Consider the following 23,471-nt stretch of genomic DNA (forward strand, 5'->3'; position numbering starts at 1 on the left):
GCTGTAAGGAATGAACCTGCCAAATTTCAGCCTTCCACCCACACGGGAAGTTGGAGAATTAGTGATGAGTGAGTGAGTGAGTGAGGGCTTTGCCTTTTATTAGTATAGATAATACATTTTAAATCAGTCATTTCTAGCAATTTGCAACCTTAATACTTTGTTAGATACATTTTAACTCAATTTAATGGTATATTGATAAAAAAAAGTATAAAGTTGTGAAAAAAATGAATGAATTTTTCTTAGTGATTCCTAGCTTTTGGATACTCTGTAGCTGTAAAGGTTATTTTTTCATTATTCTCTTTACTAAAGCAATACTGTAAAGGTATCCTACGTGTTCCCTTTTTAATTTTTATTGCAGTTTAAACAGATGCAGCTGGCAATGTAAATGGGTTTCAGATTTTTGTGAACTGAATTGTAATTTGGTTGTTACTAAAGATTAGTAGACGTGAATGTACCTTTGCACTTCAGCCACTAGTCTCTCGTCAGAGTTTTTCTTTGTTCAATATTGTGTGAGTCACTTAGTAGTACGAGTATTTTGGATGTGCACAAAATCTCGACCCACAAAAACATGTCAAGCATAAATCAACCTTAAGAAGGCAAACTAATTTTACCTGCAATAGATTGAAACTATTTATCCTAACACCTCAGAAAACAGAAATGCTACAAAAGTTTTAAATAGTTGGATCATTAACAGGCTTTATGGGCAAAAATTGAAGAAAATTAGACCTTATACGATTCTGCTCTCAAAGATATAGGGAGAATTCAGAAATCAGTCAGTACAACCTTTGGATTTTGTTTGATTATTATCTTTTATATTCGTCCTTCTGCTATTAAACAAATTGAACTAATTTAGGGCCACAAAAACTGAAGCCTATCATATCAGAATTGGGTGCAAGGCAGAAAGCATTTCTGGATGGGCTGCCAAGTCAGTGCATTGTAGGATACATTCATTGATGACAGAGGTTTTCGAGCATCCAATTAACCTCAACACTGTATCTTTCCAAGGTGACAAAGGGAGACCATACTGTACATACTCTGAATAGAGAGTGACTGATCTGGGATTTGAAGATGGTTTCTAACTCATGTCAGCAGGTGAGCTTTGTGTCATAATGCCATAATATTATATTGCATATTATTAACCAAAGAGCTTGATATTTTAATAGCTTTAGAAGATTTAAAATTGAAAACCTTGCAAGCAAGCAACAGTAAACTGCAGTTGAGAATATGGCATCTGCTGTGCAGTTATAGCCTGATAATGTTATCTGTTTAGATATTGAACAAAGGTCAGATGAAATTGGTAGAAAAAACAGGTTCAGAATTCCCATATTATCCTTCCTCTAATTCATCTTTCGACTGGTATTTTCTAAAATTATAAAACAAACATGCAACTATGTGCAAAAATAATGCCTGCTTATGATCTATAACTCAGATAAAATGTAGTGAAAATGTGCAGGGCCTTTCAAGAAAACAGATTAATTAAAGAATTGAACAGGAGAGTGTCCTTCAGTTGTCTCCATATATCATGAACAAAATCACAGAATCCAGAAATCTCAAAGGCAGAAATGTTTAATGTGCTATGGAAAACACTGGCAAAGTCACATGCAAGGAGAGCACAGAAGAGTGAGAAGTAAATAAACCTTGAGGCCCCCTCTAGGGCTTCATTCACAAGTTTGTCTTCTGCCATTCAGGTTGGGTGACTCACCCTCTTAACACCACCCAGGCTCTCTCTCCCTTATACCCTGCCAACCCTGTTTCTTTTCTTACCTGGACCTTTTTCAACTAACTTTAATGAGTCTTCAGCTAACACATCCTCCTGAGATCACTTTCAATGTTAAGAATCTGCTTTGGCTATGGAGACACAAGGCTAAAGATCAGATCCCCCATCATCCCTACAACCCTGAGCTCTGTAGCCCTTAAAATTCATCCATGTCAGGTGTATACGTTAAAGGAGCAACATTGTTTTGCCAATCCCAGCAAAGGACTATGTTCTGCTTTAAAGTTATTTTTCTTTATACTATATAACACACAATTTTATACATATATATACTGTATTCATATACTATATATATTGCTGTTTTAGAACAAGTCCCACCTAAAATATGGTGAAGATTTGACCATGTGATAAGTTGTTTACCTGAAGTTTCCTACTCTTTCACAGTTGATAGGGTTATCTATCTATCTATCTATCTATCTATCTATCTATCTATCTATCTATCTATCTATCTATTGTGATCTAGATTATCTATCTATTTGCTCACTACTATCTATCTATCTATACCCTCAGACTACACGTCAGACACCAGGTAAAAGTCCAATAATGATATTTATTAGAATAATAATGTGTACAAAGCACACTCCTCTCCACAATACTCAAATAAACAAAAACAATAACAATTCCTCCAACTCCCAGACGCTTAGCCACCCTGCCTCCTAACTCAGCTCGTCTGTCTGGGATCTCCCAGAGTCCTTTATACTCCTTGACCCGGAAGTGTTTGTCCTTCAGTCCATGTGACTTTCTATCACTTCCGGGTCAGGTAAAAACTTCTCTTTTTCTTCATCCTGGAAGCACGTCATTTCTTCTGTCCATGTGAGTGGGACGTACTTCCGGAGTGTAGTGAAAATAGTCCCTGGGCCTCCCTGCAGCGACTCCTGGCGGCCCCCATGGTATCCAGTAGGGCTGTGCATTTAAAGACCACTGTCCATAATTCCCTGCTGGCATTTGGGGCACCACTATGCTGCAAGAAGGGCTCCATCTGGCGGCCTGGAGGTATTGGCCGGGGTACATGGCCGGCCATATCTTACACTATCTATCTATCTATCTATCTATCTATCTATTTATCTATCTATCTATCTATCTATCTATCTATCTATCTATCTATCTATCTATCTATCTATCTATCTATCTAGTAACTGCTCTTTAGTTGTCAATTTTTATCTATGCTTATGTAAGTTTGAAAATGTCTTTGTCTAATCAAAGTGGCTCAAGTAGAATGAAAGGTTCACTTGCCAATTTCCATAGATCTATTGAATTAAAATTGATAATATATATAATGAATGTATATGCACAATCAGTCAAACGTTCTTTGCAAGTTCTCCATATGTCTGCATATACTTTCCTTCTACATTCCAAAGACATACATGTTAGAATAACTGGCAACTGTGAATAGGCTCCAGCTGTAGGATATTTGCTGTTAATAAAATGCATTTGTTCTCACTGAAAATCTGCAAATTATTTACAGATCAGCTTCTGTTCTCTGCATTCTATCGAAAACATTGGAATGTGCCATCTTTAATCAAGTCTCTCCCTTTACTTCTATGAAACAGACTACTTGATTCTAATCGGTCAGGCTTCAAGAGGGCCTATTTCACTGAGACAGCTCTACCTACAATTTAAAACACATTACAGCTGTCCTTATTCTGCTAGATCTCACCTCTGCCTTCGATCCACTTTCAACCATGAGATCTTCTTTGCCACTCTCTCTGACCTTGGCATCATTGGGACTGCCCTCAGGTTGTTTTAGTACTAAAACTTGGGCAAATCTGCATGTCAAGGATGCACCAGGCAAGCATGAGGGTGCCCCAATGATTTGTGCTTGGCCTTCCCTTCTTCTCTCTTTACCCTTCCTCACTAGGCCTTATCATCCAGTCCCATGGTTTCTTTTATCAGTGCTATGCCAAAGACATGCAGCTGTATCAGTCATTTCCTTCAGAGGGCCATATGTTATCAGTTACAGTCTATGCATGTCTTACTGATATTGCAATCTGGATGAAGGAACACCATCATCAGTTTACTCTGGCAAAAAATAGACCTTCTTGTTATCCCTAGTCCAATTTTTCAGCGCCACATTTCTGTTCAGCTTGGCTCATTATTCGTAACCCCCAACAAGTCTGTTCACAACTTTGGGGTGGTGACTGACAACTAGCTGTCCTTCACTGACCATGCTGCAATGGATTCTCTGTATTACAGATACACTCTATATAGTATACACAAGATCAGACTGTATGTAACAGAATATGCATCTCAGCTCCTAGTTCAGGGATTTGTTCTTGTTAAGTCTGGACTACTGCAACTCTCTGTTAGTCGGAATACTAGCATGTATCACCAAGCCAGTACTGATGATTCACAATCCAGCAGCACATCACCCAGCTGAGGCTTGCATGCATCACTCTTCTTTTCAAATCACATAATTGTCTCCCAGTAATTATATATATTAAACTCAGATTATTCATGCTTGCCTAAGAGAAATCAACGGGTCATCACCTACTTATATGGCAATTGTGATGTCTTATGCTCCTTCTTGACCACTCGTATGCTAATGAATGGAGTCCTTTTATGTGGCATCAGACCTCATTCCACACTCCTTTCATGTGTGACAACATTTATTTCTATTGTACATTTTCATACACAGGATGTAGCTCAAAGTGCTTTACAAGACATCAAAATATAGCTACAAAAAGAAAGAAAAATTAAATTAGGTAAGAATAATAATAAATAAATAACATAAAAATCAATCAATACAGGCTTACATAAAATAGATACATAATTGCATTTACTTATTTGGCTAACACCTTTATCCAAGGCGACTTACAACACTTATGATACAATTGATTACATTTCTTTTGGTTTTCCAATTGGAACACAGGGAGGTCAAGTGACTTGCTCAGGGTCACACATTGTCAGTAGCAGGATTTGAACCCACAACTCAGGGTCTGAAGTTCAATTTGAGCCCTTATATAAATCTTATTCTAAGTCTTTAATTTAATAAATTATTACAATGATATGGTCAGATGGCTGCGAGGTCAGAAAACATTTTTAAAAATTCTAAAAAAAAAACCAAAACCATTAGGGGTTCCAAGGCCAAAAAACCTCTCAGCTCCCACTGACCCCGTGTAGCTCCTAGCTGGTGGAACGAGCTTCCCACCTCCATTCGAAATTCTGACTCCTTGAATGTGTTTAAGAAGGGTTTAAATACTTTCTTCTTTGGTGATTTTCCATGTAACAGTGCTGTTAGGTTTTGTGACCCTATGAATTGTAATGAGCTGGAATTTTGTTCTGAGCTCTTCACTTGTGATGATCAATTTTGAACCCTTGTCCTGCAAAACTTGTTCCCAAACAGTGCCCTCAGACTGATGTTTACTCGATTACGTTGGCCTGTTTTGTAAGTCACTTTGGAAAAAAGGATCTGCTAAGAAAATAAATGTAAACGGTTTTAAACACCTAATAGTTCAAGCCTTGTACTCCTGATCTGATCTAATTAACAGCAAACAATATGAGAACATTGTACTTTCATCCATTCATTAATCTATTCTTCCAGTCCTTCACAAAAAAAAATGTAAAAGATGAAAAACATAGTAATAACTATAAGCATTTTATGCAGAACATATGTGATTTTGAAGGAATAATAACGGGTTCATTCATTCAAGATTATTGTCCACCTGAGCAAAGGAAAACACACCCTACCAATTTGGAAGACCAAGGCACATTATTGCACTAGAATTTTTTGGGGGTTATTTGATATTACTTTCATGGACGAACCAGAATGAACATGCCAGAGGAACTCTGTTTATATAATACATTACATATTTTTCATAATATAGTACAAAATTTTAGCTGCCCTAGATTATGTGCGAGGAAAATTACAAAATGACTTAAGGCATTTTGCACGGCTTTTGCACGCATAACCTAATCAACATGTACATTTCATTTCCATTTATCGCATTATCTCTTTAGCAGAAGCAGTCAGACATATCTGTCTGTAACCCGCACGAGCCTCCTAAGCTGATTAGGTTTTCCAACTCCACATAGACACACGCTGTACGTCAGAACGCCTCCCTTCTTACGCTGCGCTCGTCTGCAGTATAAAAGAGCAGCGCCCGTCCTATTTGGCTCAGCCCTGGTTTTTGAGGGAAAATGTGTCGTTTTCGTTTGCAGATTTTCACTGGGATTGCTTTTTATTTTAGTCTGTCTAGAGTGCCGTTTGAAGATTTGTGTTTGGAGAAACGTTACAGTAAAAACTGGTCTTCCATTGGCTGATTTTTGATTAACGTGTTAACAGTTATTTTAATTTAATAACTAAAATGCCACGATCCAAGAAGCGGAATAACAGAGAAGGTAAGGGGGCCTCTAGTTCAGACCGGTTTTTCCGACCGACATTTGTGGTGTCTTCTGGGTATTGTAGTTTTCTGGAACGAATTGGCGCGTTTGGAGCGATTCTGATTTTATCGTAAAGGAACTACATTGCCCTACGTCTTGTGTGGTGTTATAGAAGGAATGTTTTAACACGTAGCGTTTATACGTGGTAACATGTTAATTGTGATTTAATTATAAATCTTTAAATATTGTACTGTTTAAAATAAGTAATGCAAAGAATAGATACGATATATGACAATAAAAGAAATGTGTTGATTCTAAACCTACCGTAAATCGCTTTATTTTGGTTGATTTAATTAAAGCTGGCAAATAACGTTGACAGGGTGAAATTTACAGTAGACTATTCGTGTACTGTATTACTTTAGGCTATTGATTTAAATATTGGTAGAGTAGCATAGAAGAGTATGTTTAAAAATGCACACCATAAGCTTTACGTTAACGGTTTATTAAAAATCATGAAGGTTATCCTCCTCCAACGTCAACAAATGTCACTGGACAACAACACTTTCTGATTGTTACACATTTCAGTGGATTTCTCGAAACGTGGTGTCTCTTCATGTTTGAAAGAATAAATCATCAGAGCAAACCATCATATTGTCGTCATTTCACTTTGAAGATGTCATTTTTTTTGCCAATTGGCTGTTGTGTTACGGTAATTCCAAGAAATAATGTTACACCAAGACAAAAACAATGTAAAATAGTAACATGGTAATTAAGTCTGTACCATCCCAACTTTGTATATGTAAAAAAAGTAAACGTATAACAAGTGCAATGTGATACCGTTTTGTTATGAAAAAGACATTTCTACACAAGTAGGTGGCTTGTTTACCAAACCAAACCCTGTCTGGGCACAAACTGAAGTCTCCTGCCTGGATCTTGGAGTTTCAACTACCCTGCATGGGGTGGGGCCATAAAAGGGGAGATTCAGAGAAAGGCTGGATTGGTTTGAGGCTAGGACACGCCCTCCATGCACTTGGGGCATCCACAGTAATTGAGACTTGGGGCCTGTCCAGGTGCCCTGGGTTTTGGGACAGCCCCAGAGTGATAATAATGACACACATATTAGAATAAGAGTTATAAATTATGCAGATCTATGTGAGAGAACACATGAGCTTTCTTGATAAACTCCAGTAAAGAGCAGAAAAATTCTACACTCAGTAGTTAGGCAAGGAATTCACTCCTGGAAGTGTAAGGCAGCAGCACAAAACTGTGTGCCAACCACTTTTTAAGGAACTGTGAGTACCAAGAACTCTACCACAATGCATTTGTTTAAGTACTTTTAATTCCTGCAGTGGTGTTCAGAGGCTAGAAGCAGCCCAGGGCAAGCTCCTTAATTGTATGCCCCCTAAGGTGAGGTGCTGTCAAAGCAAAAGGTAAAGAAGGCATATTAAATAAGAAATAAACACTCAATCTTTGGTTTGAATACCCCATATATGGATGCCCAGGGCCCTCAAACCTCACCGAACACACGCCATTGAATTCCTGCAACTTGTAACAAATACAGAATCCTATCGTTTTATTTTAACATGCGGCTTGTTTCGTTTTAGGATTGGGTAGGGTTTCTCTTGTGAGGTCTTTCCTAGAAGTCTGATCCAGAGCAAGTCATTTAACCTGTTAGTTTTTTGTTTTTTTTTTTTTAAATATAAATTTAAAGAGAAACCATAATTATAATGTACTCTTATCTGTTAGGTTGCCTTGAGTAAAATTGCAGTCCTAATAAAGTACAATAAGTTTTTTTTTTTTTATATTCTATCACCTTTTGCCAAGTTAGTTGTAGAATTTTTAAAGTTCTACAAGGAACCTGCAGTGGCTAAGCCTACCCCCAAAAGTGGACTTTATTACAAACACTACATATACAGTATGACTGTGATTAACTAGGAGTCCATACAGATTGCTTATCTAGCCTTTGCACTTGTCCCTTGGCTTACTTTTATACAAGTACGTAAGGCTAAAAACTATTCTACTCATGGAAATGTATGGGGTAATTTTGAACACAATATCGTCCCTTTTCTTTCACAGCTGGTTAGTGATTACTTGGTGTAAAACCAGTCATTTCATATATTGGGGGGGTGTTTTGCAGATTTATTTTACAAATGCACATGAACAACATTCCACATTTTAACAAGAGTGTTTGGTTTTTTTTAAAAAAAAAAAAAATGAAACATGAGATTACTGAAGGACTGGCGTGCAACAACAAAGTAAATGAAGGAAAAGGTAGTCCTAGTATTGTCATGTCTACAGGGTACAATGAAATGTTTAGCATGTGGAACACCTGACCTCTGTCCAACACCAGCTACCTTACTCTCAGAACTTCAATCTTTCTTGCCTGATTAGTAAAGTATCATGCACTGTAGAATTCACTGGGGAAATCTGGAGTCTCTCCATGTAGATCTTATTGTATGTTTTTGGAATCGAGAGCAAATAAAACACACATAACACTCTGACAAATTTACAGATTGTAGTAGGAAAGAAACCTATTAAGAAAAGGAGTTGAATAATGGTTACAATGTTGTGCATCGCCAAATGGAAAGTTCTAGTTTGATTCTTTGGGTTTGGAGAAGAGATATATATATATATATATATCTCTTTTTTTATTTATATATATAATTTTTTTATTGTTCAGCCTTCCTAGAAACTTCATTTTTACTTCACCTCCATAAGAGCAAGTATAATTTTTTTTTTTTGGTCCTCCATTAACCAGTGCCAAACTGGAAATGAGGTGCAAGCCAACAAGCACATGGATGTTATACTATTGCAGGCAATTTGTGACACTGAAGTGGAAAGTGATGATTATTAGTCAAGAATTTTTAAAAGTTGTTTTTCATTATCCAGTGATGCAGTTCTGATATATTAGCTAATTTTACACAGATGGCACAAAAAAAAAAATTCTAATTTGTAATATTTCTTGACCCCCCCCCCAATTTCCACTACCCCACTTCTATTCAAGGAACAATACATCCCATTTTCAAGTGCAGAAAGTTCAGATTGCTCATGTCAATCCTTAGTAAATATGAAATTTTCTAGGTACCATTATCAATGTATGCCAATATGTATCATAATTTAATTTTGACCAGGTGATGGCAGAATAGGTGACCAATTTTCCAGGACTCCAAAAATTGCAAAAGTTTAATTTGCATGAGTTCATTGACTTGCTGCTGTTTCAAGGTAGAATTATTAAGACTCGATCACACAGCAGGAGACCGCTGGATTCCTCATCTCACTAAAGATGCTGGAAAATAACAGCCATATTTCTTTGTGTTTTATTTCCCTTATTTCTTATTATAGCAATTTTTTTCCAAACAGCTTTTTCAGTGTTGGCAATGCTCATTTTAGATAGCTCAACCAGCGCAGACTTTCACATGCAGTCTACATCTTAGGTGCCTGTTAACTTGCTGTATGTTGCCTGAAACTATGGAACATAATGAAAAAATGATTGAAGTATCCTGGTTACATTTTTGCTTTAGGTGTAAAAGGAGGGGGCAGTGGAGAGTGAATCAGTTTACTTTAGTTCCATTTGTTATTCCTTGTCGAACTGACCCTGCTAATCCCCACCGATTCCTACTTTTTATCTAGCCTTCGAACTATCTATAGTGCACACTTCTTATGCCTTACAATCTAAGTTACTGTACTAATTTTTACAAATTATATTGTAATTGCCTGCTAAATTTGTAATGAACAAAAATAAAAAATCATTTTACAATGCTATAGTTGGCACATTCCATTGCTTTATTTGTAAACCAAGTAAAACTTTCCAGTAACTCTGCTTATGTAAAAGAAAAGATGGGGTAACGAACTCTGCATCTTTCAAAATGAAACTAAACCTAGAAAAATAAATGGAAAATTAAATGTTGACTAATGCCACAGTTTAATATGTTTGACAAATTGCAAGTGACTTGTGCTGTTGCAGGCAGTGCAAAGGATGACGGGCTGTTGCATTTATTTGATGGCTTCAGTTTTTTCTTTCAGGCAACATTACATGAGTCGTAAGTATAACTTGGTTTATGGGTGCAATATAAACAAAGTAAAATTTAATGTTTTTTAAAAAAAAAAAAACTGACCATCCTAATACAAATGTCCCTCTTTGCCAGTCTTCTCTTCAGGTCAACCACTTGCAATTCTCACAAGGAGGTCTTAATGGGTGTGGTCTTTGTCTTGGTCCAGTGACATTATCACAAACAAAAGACAAAGTTCCCCATGATTTTCCATTTTGCAGCTGTATTTTATAGCTGGGTAAATAAATAGTCCAGTACATCTGAGTCTGTGAGCACACATTTTCATTTAAAAGATGGACCTCCTAGTATTGGGGGTTCAGGAATATGGGCAAAGCTTTGACTCCACCTGAAAACCGCCAGAATCAAGCAGCTAAGTACACTTGACGTTTTGATTCTGAGATGATTTAACTTTGTATGTAGTAGTCCACAAATATAAGCCTGAACTACAATTGGTTGTTAGTGTTGCCTTAGCTGAAAGAAATCACTTCTGTAAAGGTCAAGTACTTCAGCCGTTCGACGTTTCTCCTTCTCGGTTCAGTAGAAAAACTAAAGTAACCTTCCATTAATTATGAACCACATCTTCACAAAGCAATTTCAAACAGTGTGTGGCACACACACACACATATCCTTACAGAGAACCTGTTGAAGTGAGGGACTCCAGTCATTGTCTCTTCCAGGTTTTGCCATCAGACGAGATACAGAGCAATGAAAATCGGGATTAAAAAACGCTTTTATCCAAAAGCAATCATGGCCCTGAACTCGGTATAAAACTGCTCCATATCATTCTGCCAATGTGCAATATAGACCTTAAGTCAACCAGTGCAATTTGTACATTTAACCAGTGCAATTTGTATATTTTGTAAAGTACTTTTATTACTATTTGGTTTTCTTATTTTCTCTGTTCTTGTCTTTAACTCTTATGCCTCACACTGAGTCGACTGCACCTTCAGTTTCATTGTTCCTTTGTAAAAGTGACAAAGATCTAAGTAAGTGCAAGTGAGCTATAAAGGATTCAAAGTGCAGCATGAATCAGTTTATAGGTCACTATTGCCACGTATACAGAGTACAGTGAAATTGTTACTTGCAAATGCTTGCTGATATCATGCAACAAGTCCCCTACTCTCTAGCACCATAATTAGTACAGTAAGTATCTTGCCTGAATTTCTGTCTTCCTTACCTGAAAAATCCCAGAACACATTTGACATAACCAAGCAGTAACAAATTCAATAACATACTGTATGGGGTAATGCATTCTCTTGCCCCTGCTTCTTCAATTATGACACTAACGGGAAAAATCATGAAAGACTGATCCACTTATCTGTCTGAAAGACCAGAAACGTGACGAGCATTTAGTCTGTGCTGAATGAGTAATATTTCCTATAGCATCTCTTTTAGATACAAATTTTAAAGAAACAAAATTAAAAACTTTTTTGCCTTTTATTATAAGAGGAATATGATCAATCCATGCGAACATCAGTTTGTTTTATGGGTGGTGTTGCCTTTTGGATATACCCTTTTACCTTATAGATATCCATCTCTATCTCATTTGCACAATCGTGCAATGTTTTCATGCAATGCTTATTTTTGTTCAAAACCGTGCATCATACAGTTTGCATCTATATATCAGTTTTTTTGTTTTCATAAGGAGAATACAATGATACACTCCTGTCAATAGAACAAGTTTAACGCACATACGTCAAACAAAATACCTTCTATACATGTGCTACGCAAAGAAAAGTATTAGTTTGTGTGTTAGCAGTTAACAAATAAAGCCTAGTAATGGCACACGCTCACAAACCATAAAAATGCATGAATATTCAATTGCCAGCAAAATCATGACTGGTGATTATGCATAGAAGTCCTATTCCTTCTGCATATTAAGTTAGTTTCTGGTGATACTTCAACAAGTAGATTACCATTCATTTTGTGTAGACAATTTCCAGTAGTTTTAGCATTTGCTAGAACTATAAATAAATCTCGGGGCCAGAGTTTTCACCATGTTGGAATATACATTTAAAGTCAGAAATTTACATACACTTGGGGTGATTTCTGTAAAACTCACTTTATAACCCTTCCACAGATTTCAACAAAATCAAACCAACTAACAAATTATAAATTTGGCATATTACTTAAGACCTCTACTTTGTGCAGGTCAAAAGTATTTTTTTCTAACTATTTTCACAGACCGGGCATTTCACTTAAATTGACGGTCACAGTTCCAGTGGGTCACATGTTTACATACACATTTGTTAATTTTTTAGTAGCATTGCCTTTAAATTGTTTACCTTGAGCCAAATGTCTTGGGTAGCCTTCCACAAGCTTCTTGTAGTACATTGCTGGAAGTTTACCCCATTCCTGCAGACAAAACTAGTGTCATTGGGATAGGGTTGTAGGCCTCCTTGCTCGTACACGGATTACGGTCAGGGCTTTGTGATTGCCACTCCAATACCTTAACCTTGTTGTCCAGCTTTGATGCAACATTGGAGGTATACTTGGGGTCATTGTCCTTTTGGAAGACCCATTTGTGACCGAGTTTCAACTTCTTTGCTGAGCATTTGAGATGTTGCTGCAGTATATCTAAATAGTTGTCCTTCCTCATGACGCCATCTGTTTTCTGAAGTACACCAGTCCCTCCTGCAGCAAAGCACCTCCACAACCTGTTACTCCCACCCCTTTGATTGGGATGGTGTTCTTGGGCTTGCAGGCCTCACTTGTTTTCCTCCAAACATAGCAATTGTCATCATGGCCAAACAGTTTGATCTTGGATTCATCAGACCAGAGCACATTTCTCCAGAAAATAAGATATTTGTCCCCATTGCCAATGCAAACTGCAGTCTGGCTTTTGTACGGCGGCTTTGCTGCAATGTCTTCTTTCTTGCTGAGCTGCCTTTCGGGTTATGTCCTTCTAGGATTTGTTTTACTGTGGATATCTGTTTCCTCCAATATCTTCACAAGGTGCTTCGCTGCTGTTCTGGGATTACTATTCACTTTTCATGCCGAAGTATGTTCTTTTCTAGTAGATACCATGCATTCCCTTCCTGAGCAGTATGATGGCTGTGTGATTCCATGGTGGTTATACTTGTTGTTTGTACAGATGAATGTGGAACCTTCAGGCATTTGGAATTTGTTCTTAAGGATGAAGCAGTTTTGTGTAGGTTTTTCCGAATTCTTGGCTGATTTTTCTCATTCTGTCAAATGAGTGAATTTGGTGGTAGGCTTTAACATACATCCACATGGCTATGATAAGCTAATTGTCTAAAAGCTTGACATAATTTTGTTTAAAGGCACTGTTAACAAAGTGTATGTAAACTTATGACCCACTGGAATCTGTCTGTGAACATTGTTAGAAAAAATTACTTTTGCCCTGCAGAAGGATGATGTCTTAAACGATATGCCAAGTTTGTAGTTGGTTAATATAAAATCTGTGGTGGGGTTATAAAGTGGGTTTTAAAGACTTCTCCCTAAGTGTATGCAAACTGAGATTTCATGACTCACGGTCCATTAGTTACTTAGAAATTACCAATAGACCCTCTGCTTGTGTGGCTGCTAACTACTGCCAGCCATGCTGTTCTTGTGGTGATCTTATGTAGCATTTTTCATATTTCTAAGAGTTCATAGGCAGCTTGTGACATTAAATCTTTGCAATGTGATTACCTGCCTCTGATGAGCCCAAGACACTTGGTGAGGAGCTGATCTGTTCCTTTGCATGTTTTGAGGTGCTAAAAGCATGTGCTGACCATCTGTCACATGTTTTGACTAGCATCTTCAATCACCTCTCGAGACAAACCTTCATTCTACCCTGTCTGAAGCCTGCTGCCATCATTCCTGTACCCAAGAAATTAGCCACTGACAGTTTCAATGACTATTTCCCAATAGCATCTTGCATCATGAAGTGCTATGAGATGTTGGGTTCACAATTTTAATACTAGATTAGTGGCCAGAAGTTTTGGTAGTGATAAAAATGTTGTGTTTTGCAAAATTTGCGGCTTAAGTTTTTATGGTGGGAATTCACATTGTTCTTATTATTGTGCAGTGTGATCAGATGCATATCATTGCAAAGAGCTTTATTAGCATACAAAGTTAACTTTTATTACAAAAACCCATTATAACTTATTTTGGCACTGGCACAAAATGATCAACTAAAAGTGTCCAGTAAGTGCCAGGACTGTCTCCTGCTGAGAAGTGCGCTACAGAATCGTGTTGCCATCAATGTAGAGCTTGCTCAGGTTTGGCAGCACATGGGTGTGAGTGGATCTGCACACAGTGAGGCGAAGAGTTTTGAACAATGGCCTTGTGTCAAGAAGGGCAACAGAAGCCACTTTCCAAGAAAAGCATCAAGGACTGACTGAAATTCTGCAGGATTGGACAGCATTATTTTTTCGGATGAATCCTTCTTCCGACTACTTGATTGTCTAGAAAAGGTGAATGCTACCATAAGTCCTGTGTCATGACAACAGTGAAACTTCCTGAGACAATCCGTGTGGGGTTGCTTCTAATCCAAGGGAGTGGGCCCACTCGCAATTCTGCCCAAGAAATCTGCCATAAATGAAGAATGGTATCAAAACTTCCAAAAACAACTTCTCCCAACAATCTAGGTGCAATTTGGTGATGATCTGTGTATTTTTCCAGCATGATGGAGCAAGGGAAAAGTGATAACAAAAGTGGCTTGGAGATCATAACATTGAGAGTTTAGACCTGTGGCCAGGAAAACTCCCCAGATCTTTATCCCATTGAGAACCTGTGGTCAGTTCTCAAAAAGCGGGTGAACAAGCAGAAGACAACAAATTGTGACCAATTCCAAGCACTAAAAAGGCAAGAATATATCGCCATCAGTCTGCATTTGGCCCAGAAGCTGATATCCAGCTTGCCAGAATGAAATGCAGAAGTTATGAAGAAGGGTCAACACTGTAGATATTGACTCTTTACATAAATTACACATATTTGCCAATAAAAGCCATTGAAACTTATGAAATGTTTATAATCGTTTTTCAGTATACCATATTAATATTAAAAAAAATTAATAAATAAATCTAAAAATGCTGAAGCAGCAGTGTTTGCAAAACATATTTGTGTCCCTTCCAAAACTTTTGGCCAATACTCTACTATGCCAGATATTTTAGTATATACTGTAAACTGTCTAATCTAGGATCCCCACACCACTCCCCCCACTCTTCTCCTCGTGGATAGGACTTTCTTATCAATTGTCCTCCATAGTGTTGATCAGTGAATTTTGGAATAAGAATTTGTCAGCGAATTTGCTGTGTTCGTGTTCGCCCTTTTGGTCTTCGAATTATTGACTGATGATTCAGCCAGTTTAGGAGAACTTTTCTCCCCCAGGGAGGCAAGGGTAGCGCAACATCCCCCTGAGCTGCAACAGCCAACACTGGATGGGACTGCCCCATGGGTATATAATGCTGATCATTTGCATTGCAGACTGGTTACAAAGCTTGCACATCCCTCACTACGTTCTTTCTTCTTTGATCTCACAGAGGCACAGTCACACAGTGGTTGGCACTATGAAGAGCACACGATCACAATCACAGTATTGCTAGTCTACTGGCTGACAAACTGCAAATTTGAACACTGGGAGAGGTTCTGGGTTAACTGAGAACTCTAGCAGATATAAACGGAACATGCAGATTTCATGGAAACCAAAGATGCTAAGACAGCTGGTGAACTACTGTAGCATCAGTATTCATACCATTTTTTTTTCATTTTTTTTTTAATACATTTTCCATAAAAATGCTATAAAATGTAAAGCCATAAAGGTACATTTATACTGTGTATAGTAGGTGAACTCAATTTAAGGAGCCTAACAGATAAGTAAATTAATGCAGGTTCTCAAATATTATTTTTATGAAATTTGTACTTCCAGCGTAAATTTAATGAGTTTATCTCTAGGTCGATCTTAGAGTTCCACATCAATATGAGAGAAGGAGGCACGTGTCCTACGCATATGTAGTTAGCAACGTGGAGAATGAAAACAACAATGCCGCTCCAAACACAGGAGACTCTTCTGGGGGGAAAAAAGATGATAATGAGAGATTTATTACTATCTACAAGCCATCTATATTTTTTTTTTGATAGAATAAAAAGTGCAAACCATCAGCACAGACAGAAAGACTTCAAAAAAAGTACAAGCCAGCAGTTTCAGTCATGACACAACACTTGAATTTTTTTTTTTCCACTCTTAAGGCTGTTTTTTACTTTTCTCCCAGGGCTGAGTATTTTTAAAAAAAAAACGTTTTCTGAAAAGCACACAAAGTAGTAGTTTATTACATAAATCAACATAAAATGACCTATATATTTATTTATTTTTTCAGACTGACTACGTTTTCAGCATTTCCCCTTTGTTTTGATGAAATATTAGTTTGCACGACTCTGACTGTATACTTGATTATTTGATCTCCTGGTGATACAGTGCTTGGCACTGCTGCCACAGAGCTCGGGTTTCCTTTTTGGCCACAGCATTCGGTCCAGTGTAGTTGGCAAACATTTACCTTGCCCTCAGGGACACTTTAAAAATTATTGTACCATTATAATCCAGCCAAATCTAGTTTAGTTAATTTATCCCCATTGACTTCAATGCATTTAGCTGAATTTGGTGACATTTGCGAACACTTCAATGATTTCTCTGAACTAAAGATGAAGCAAACACCGGAGAGTTCGCTCATCACTACTCCTCAGACAGTGAAGCTCGGCTCCCACTTTTCCTCAACTTGCTCATGCAGCACTGGTTCTCCCCAAGGCTGCATGCTAAGTCCATTGCTGTTTGCCCTCTACACTCATGACTGCAGTCCAGCCCATCCTAATAACACCATCATCAAATATGTAGAAGACACTACAGTGGTTGGACTCCACGCAGGGTGGAATTAGTCTGCATTCAGAGAAGAGATCCTGAAATTGCCATCTTGGAGCTCCACAAATAACAATAACAATGACACTGAACACCATGAAAACAAAGGAAATCATCTTTGACTTCAAGAAAAACAGCGTAGATCTGGTTCTCCTCAATAACGGAGATTGTGTGAAAAGGGTCCCAGTCTTCAAATTCTTGGGTACACCTCAGCAGCCATTAAAAAGGCACAGCAGCGATTTCACTTCCTGAGACTGCTTAGGAAGAATAATCTGGATCAAAAGCTGCTGGTGAACATTCACTGCTCCTCCATAGAGAGCGTGTTGAAATACTGTATCACAGTGTGGTACAGAAACTGCACTGCAGCAGATCGGAAGGGGCTTCATTGTGTCATCTGTGCAGCTTAGATGATAATGATTGGATGTTCTCTGCCCTCCATTCAAGACTTGTTTTTTTGCCCTGCCAAGGCAGCAGAAGTACAGTAATCCCTCCTCGATCGTCGGGGTTGCGTTCCAGACCCCCCCGCGATAGGTGAAAATCCGCAAAGTAGAAACAATATGTTTGGTTATTTTTATATATTTTAAGCCCTTATAAACTCTCCCACACTGTTTATAAATATTCCCTGCAGAGTTATACAGCATAATCCCTTTGTATTCTGTTGGATATTAGGTAAGATTCGTTGAAATTATGCATATAAACACACAGTTTATATACAGTAAAACCTAAATATTATTTTAAAAATATCGAGTGTCTCCGATATCACATATGTTACAGCCATTACGATAGACAGGCCACCAGCAATAAATACGTACAATGCAAGAAAAATAGTATACAGTAAATGTGTGTACAGTGACACTAAATGTATGTACATGTAGTAAGTACTGTAAGTAGAAAATTAATTATGGTTACTCACCAACAATGACACGATGACTTCTCCGATAACAATGAGTTTAATTTTACTGCACAACAAAGGAGAGCGTTACAGCTCTTCCAAAGGAGCCACTTCAGGCGATTGTGTAGCACTGCCATTGTTCTTCTAACCGGCAGTCTTCAATCCAAATCCCTAAAGCGGATTCCATCCAGACTACTGCCTTATTACATCCTCTTACAACTCGTTTTGCACCCTGGTTAAAAGGACACTGCGGCCGTAGATCTTATATTCCTTTCCTACTTTTTAAATAAAAAGAATCGTAGCCTTCAACAAATCCAAACGTTTACCTTTTCGGCAATCGTTAACCTCTTCCGTTTGCGCTTGGGCACGGCCCTTGAAGTAGTAGCAGATCGTTTTGGAGCCATAATGAAGGGCTTGACTATGCACAAAGATAAACGCAAAAGAGCACAACTCTTTACACAGCGAAACACGTTGATGCTGAATGAGCGAGACGAGACTTCCTGGTTAACACTGCATTCAGCACGCAGGAACTTAAATGCGTGCTCTGATTTGATTAGCTTCTCAGTCATCCGCCAATAGCGTCCCTTGTATGAAATCAACTGGGCAAGCCAACTGAGGAAGCATGTACAGGAAGTAAAAAGACACATTGTCCACAGAACCCGCGAAGCAGAGAGAAATCCGCGTTATATATTCAGTTATGCTTACATATAAAATCCGCGATAGAGTGAAGCCGCGAAAGTCGAAGCGCGATATAGCGAGGGATTACTGTATACATTTTACATCCTGGTTTTCACTTGTTTGACCTGTTGCCTTCTGATAGGACAGACAGACTCAGGGATTGTTTCTTTCTTGGAGCCATGGCTGCTGTGAATCTCAACATGCACTGAGCATTTGTTTCTGTGCCTCTGTCGCTGTCGCTGTCCCTCTCTTTTGTCCTTTTCCCCTGCCCCAGCCTTTTAGTTTGGATGTGTAAGAATCCTCTGTTTAATTGCAATCTAGTACAATATTGCTATTTGTTCTATGTTCATTTTTTTATGTTATTAGTATTCTTTGTGTAGTATTCATATCCTGGGTAATTATCATGATCAGTAATATTTTTTGTTTAGTAATACCACATTTGTTACATAGCATTCTTACCTATTAATTTAGTATTTTTATAAATTCATTGTATTTAGCAATTTTATATGTAGTACTTTATAGTGACTGTAAAAAATGTTTGTTTTCTTTTTCATTGAATCCGAAGGAGTAGGTGCTCTGCAATTTTGTTATACATGGTATAATGACAATAAAGGCTTCTAATTCTAATGGGTTGTAGCTGCATACTGTATCTTCAAGATTTCCAAAGTTCTGTTGTTGCAGATGGGAAGGTTCAAGAAAGGGGTATAACTCCAACACAAACTAAGTAGTCCAAGTAGCTGCTTTTTTTTTAAAGCTTTAAGTAAAATTCTAAATTATTTATTACCTGTAAATATGGCAATTGTGGAGTCTTTACACAATCTTTGATTTCTAATCAATTTATGTTACCTTTGATTTCAACTTGTCAATTGATGGTACCTCCAACTCCTCTATTTGTAATTTGACTAATATATTTACAATTGGCGATTGAAAGCACTCAACATACAAGATATAAGGCATTTCATCATTGCCATTGTGAATAATCTGCCTGTTTTTTAGCACCCTAATCTGGAAATATGTGGGTTTAAAGACTATAGCAATGTCTCTGTGGCTTTCTTATATTAAATTAGCACTAACAGACTTAAAATGGAGGCAATATTTTCACCAAAAGGCTAGGAGAAATAATAGTTTAATTGAATTTGTATAAGTGAAATTGGAAAGTTTAACGCACTGTATTTCAATTTTATATGTAATCTGAGTGAATATATTTTTTACTTACTCTAAATCCAGGAACCCAATAATTGCTTCCAGCTCCACAGCCCTAATAATAATAATTTAATTCTTCACATTTATACAATGCTTTTACATAGCAAGTGGGGAGCCACTTCATCCACCACAAATGTGTAGCATCCACCTGTATGCTGTGATGGTAGCCATTTTTGCACCAATACTCACATTAGCTATTAGGTGGTGAAGGGGTGAGAGATAGTTGGCCAGTTGACAGGGGATGATTAGGGGGTCAGAATGACTAGGCTGACGTGGGAACTTTGGGATATATCCTACCCTATATGAAGGAGATCCAAAGACCTCTCTTGGGACCACAGAGAGTCAGGGCTTTGGTTTTATGTCTCATCCGAAGGAGGCTCTAGCCCTCCTGTCTGGACTCTAGCGCTGAGCCATCACTGCCAGGCGCGTTCTGACAGAGAAGTTTTATTTATTCGTCCACGTGACTGTCGCAGATACTGCCACATTATACCTTTTTTAATTGGCAGTACTTGATAGTAGAAGAGATGAGGGAAAACAGCTTTGCGTCTTTAATTTTTAACTGCGCCGGGCTGTAAACAATGTGAAGATGACACCGCCTTCAGCGGCGAGGGGTCGTGAGAACAAAGTGGACGCTCGGAGGCATGAAATGTCTGGCTGCTCTGCCGGGTCGAGAGCTTCTCAATTTCGGGTGGTGTCCTCTCTTTTCGCACTGTTTGTGACACTTCGAGTGGAATTCTGGGAGAGTGGAAATCATTGCGAATGAGTGTGATCAGTGCCATCCAAGCAAAAGTCTCCTTGTAAATTGCACTTCACGACCACTTACTGTCCCTTAAGGTGAGTTTAGGTCACTAAAACCGTGCAACATTCAAGGTTGCTTTTGTGATTAATTAATTTTAAGAATTCTTCTTCTTCATGTTACGTTTTGGACTTGGGAATTGTTTGGACCGTCTGCCTGTTAAACACGGAAGGGCAGCGTCCACATTTCTCAAAATAATTTATCTCTTAAATCACAGGCACGTAGTGTAAGAAATGCAGAAATTTGCAGAATCAAATAGAAAATGTAATTTCTATACCACAGCAGTCGTGTAGCGCCTTTCACAAAGGATCTGCTACCGAGAGATGATCCAAATACATTTATGGTACTGTTAGTGCTACTTACTTGTTGTGTTATAGCGACTTTAAAATGTACTTTACCTGAAAGCACTCCAGTACTGCTCAGTGTATCTTTACTTCTTAGATGTTAATGTTTTACTGTTTAATAATTTATATACTACATTTTATTTTTTTCCCTTGCTGTCAGTGAGCGAAGCCACTGGGTAATCAGCTAGTATATAATAAAATATAGAAATGTATTGTTATGTAGATTTAATATGGGGTCAGAAAACTCTGCCCTCCTATATTGCTATTTTAAACAAACCAATCTTCTTTTACTGTTGCATCAGAATTCTAGGAAGGTAGCAGGCATGTGTCTCTTATGTTAGCTTATAGGGGGTAAGGAAGAACCTCCTTTATCTGTTTATGCATTCTATGTATCTTAGCAAAGAAAGACACAGATTATCAAATACCTTAACAGCAACTTGCTAAGAATGATTTTTAAATATTTTAACTCGGTTAAAATTAGTTATTTAAATTTTGAAATGCAACATTACTTCAATTACTGAAATACTAATTGCCAATTTAAAAATTGTATATAAGGCCCTCTTGTCCATCTAATAGGAGAGACTAGAAGTTGGGAGATCAAACTGTCCAGTCCTTTGTCTCCCCACATTTTCCTTCTCCTGCACCTTTCCAAGCTCTCAATCCAATCCAGCAGAGTTTGATGTCCTTTGGATACCATCTCTTTGGTCCTGGTGGTGGTCTCTAGCTTGAAGGCCCCTCTTTCTGTGTTAATTTCTAGGAAATCATCTTTCTGTATCTTGATTCTTCTTGTCCTGTTGGCATTGGCGGGTCAGCTGAACATCTGATATCCAATATCATGAAGTGGCTTTTGGTCACCAATCCTGTTGGTGACTATGTATCTGGTGGCTAATGTTTAAAACATAACATTTTGGCCATTTTTTTTTTTTTATTTTTATCCTGGATGTGGTCAGCTCTCCAGTGTTGGGGGTTTTTTTCCCCTCTTTGTCATGCTGGAGCGATTTTAAGTCATGTTGTCAAAGTGGTTGAGAATGGCATCAATGAAAGGTTCCATTTGGTTCTTGAAAGTCTCTGCGACAAGTAGGCTTGAGTTCAGGGCATGTCTCCAATGTGTACCTGATACATACGTACATGTGCAACATTTAATTTTAAAAAGAAACCACAGCCTATGCATATTGAAAAGAACATATTCTATCTAGAATGGTTTTTTGCAATTTTGTTTATTTATTTTGTTCTGTTTTAACAGGAGGGCAGCACAGAAGTGTTCAACCTTTCAGTGATGAGGAGGCGTCTGTGGAAACGCTCAGTCACTGCAGCAGTTTCAGTGATTCTGCCAGTACAGTGGAGGAAGGTATTATTGAGCGAAACTATTTTAGTTAAAGGAAATTTCTAATTAAACAAACAAAGTAATTTAATTGCTTTAATCCATTTAACCAAGAATGTATAGTACAACATCTTGCTTTTGTTTTTGAATTCCAATCCTAAATTTGACTATTCAGTTTTCAGAGATGTTTGGTCACATTTTCTTTTCTAAGTAATTCATTTTTGTTGCTCACAGGTTTGCTGTTCTGAAGGTTTCTGAAGATTAGAACACACAATTTCAGTGTGTTCAATTTAAGTGGTGCTTAGGTATTCAGCAATATAGAGTAACTGAATGTATGCAATGTAATTTGTATTCACTTTTTTTGCTGTATTTAGCAGATGTCATTAGCTGACTGGAATAAAATAAGAATGTACCAAATTGTTTTCTGCTAATACAGTTGCACTTGAAATTTTTTTTTCTGCATAAATATGACCTAAAACATCTTCAGATTTTCACTGAAGTCCTAAACGTAGATAAAGAGAAACCAGTTAGACAAAACTATTATACTTGGTTATTTATTAAGGAAAATGATCGAATATTACATTTGTGAGTGGCAATAGTATGTGAACCTTTGCTTTTCAGTATTTGGTGTGACCCCCCTTTGCAGCAAAGCAATAACTGCAACTAAACGTTTTCGGTAACCTTTGATCATTCCTGCACACTGGCTTGGAGGAATTTTTAGCCCATTCCTCCGTAAAGAACAGCTTCAACTCTGGGATGTTGGTGGGTTTCCTCACATTAAATGATCACTTCACTTCAGGTCCTTCCACAACATTTCGATTGGATTAAGGTCAGGACTTTGACTTGGCCATTCTAAAACATTAACTTCTTCTTTAACCATTCTTTGGTAGAACGACTTGTGTGCTTAGGGTCGTTGTCTTGCTGCATGACCCACCTTCTCTTGAGATTCAGTTCATGGACAGATTTCCTGACATTTTCCTTTAGAATTCTCTGATATAATTCAGAATTCATTGTTCCATCAATTAAGGCAAGCCGTCTTGGCCCAGGTGCAGCTAAACAGGCCCAAACCATGATACTACCACCACCATGTTTCACAAATGGGGTAAGGTTCTTATGCTGGAATGCAGTGTTTTCCTTTCTCCAAACATAACACTTTTTGTTTAAACCAAAACGTTCTATTTTGGTCTGATCCGTCCTCAAAACATTCTTTCAGTATCCTTCTGGTTTGTCCACATGTT

General features: G+C 37.8%; 1 protein-coding gene across 2 annotated transcripts in view; it reads left to right on the forward strand.

Moving 5' to 3' along the window:
* The first annotated feature begins 5,893 nt into the window (after window positions 1–5,893).
* Window positions 5,894–23,471, forward strand: part of ifrd1 (interferon-related developmental regulator 1) — a 52,628-nt gene continuing 35,050 nt past the window's right edge. For both annotated transcript variants that reach the window (XM_039760948.1, XM_039760949.1), the window contains exons 1-2: window positions 5,894–6,112; window positions 22,156–22,260. In XM_039760948.1, the coding sequence (XP_039616882.1) occupies window positions 6,079–6,112; window positions 22,156–22,260 (139 nt within the window). In that variant the 5' untranslated portion in view covers window positions 5,894–6,078. The remainder of the gene's footprint in view (window positions 6,113–22,155; window positions 22,261–23,471) is intronic.

The sequence above is a fragment of the Polypterus senegalus genome, chromosome 8 (assembly GCF_016835505.1).
Source record: "Polypterus senegalus isolate Bchr_013 chromosome 8, ASM1683550v1, whole genome shotgun sequence".
In the NCBI taxonomy this organism is placed as follows: Eukaryota; Metazoa; Chordata; class Cladistia; order Polypteriformes; family Polypteridae; genus Polypterus; species Polypterus senegalus.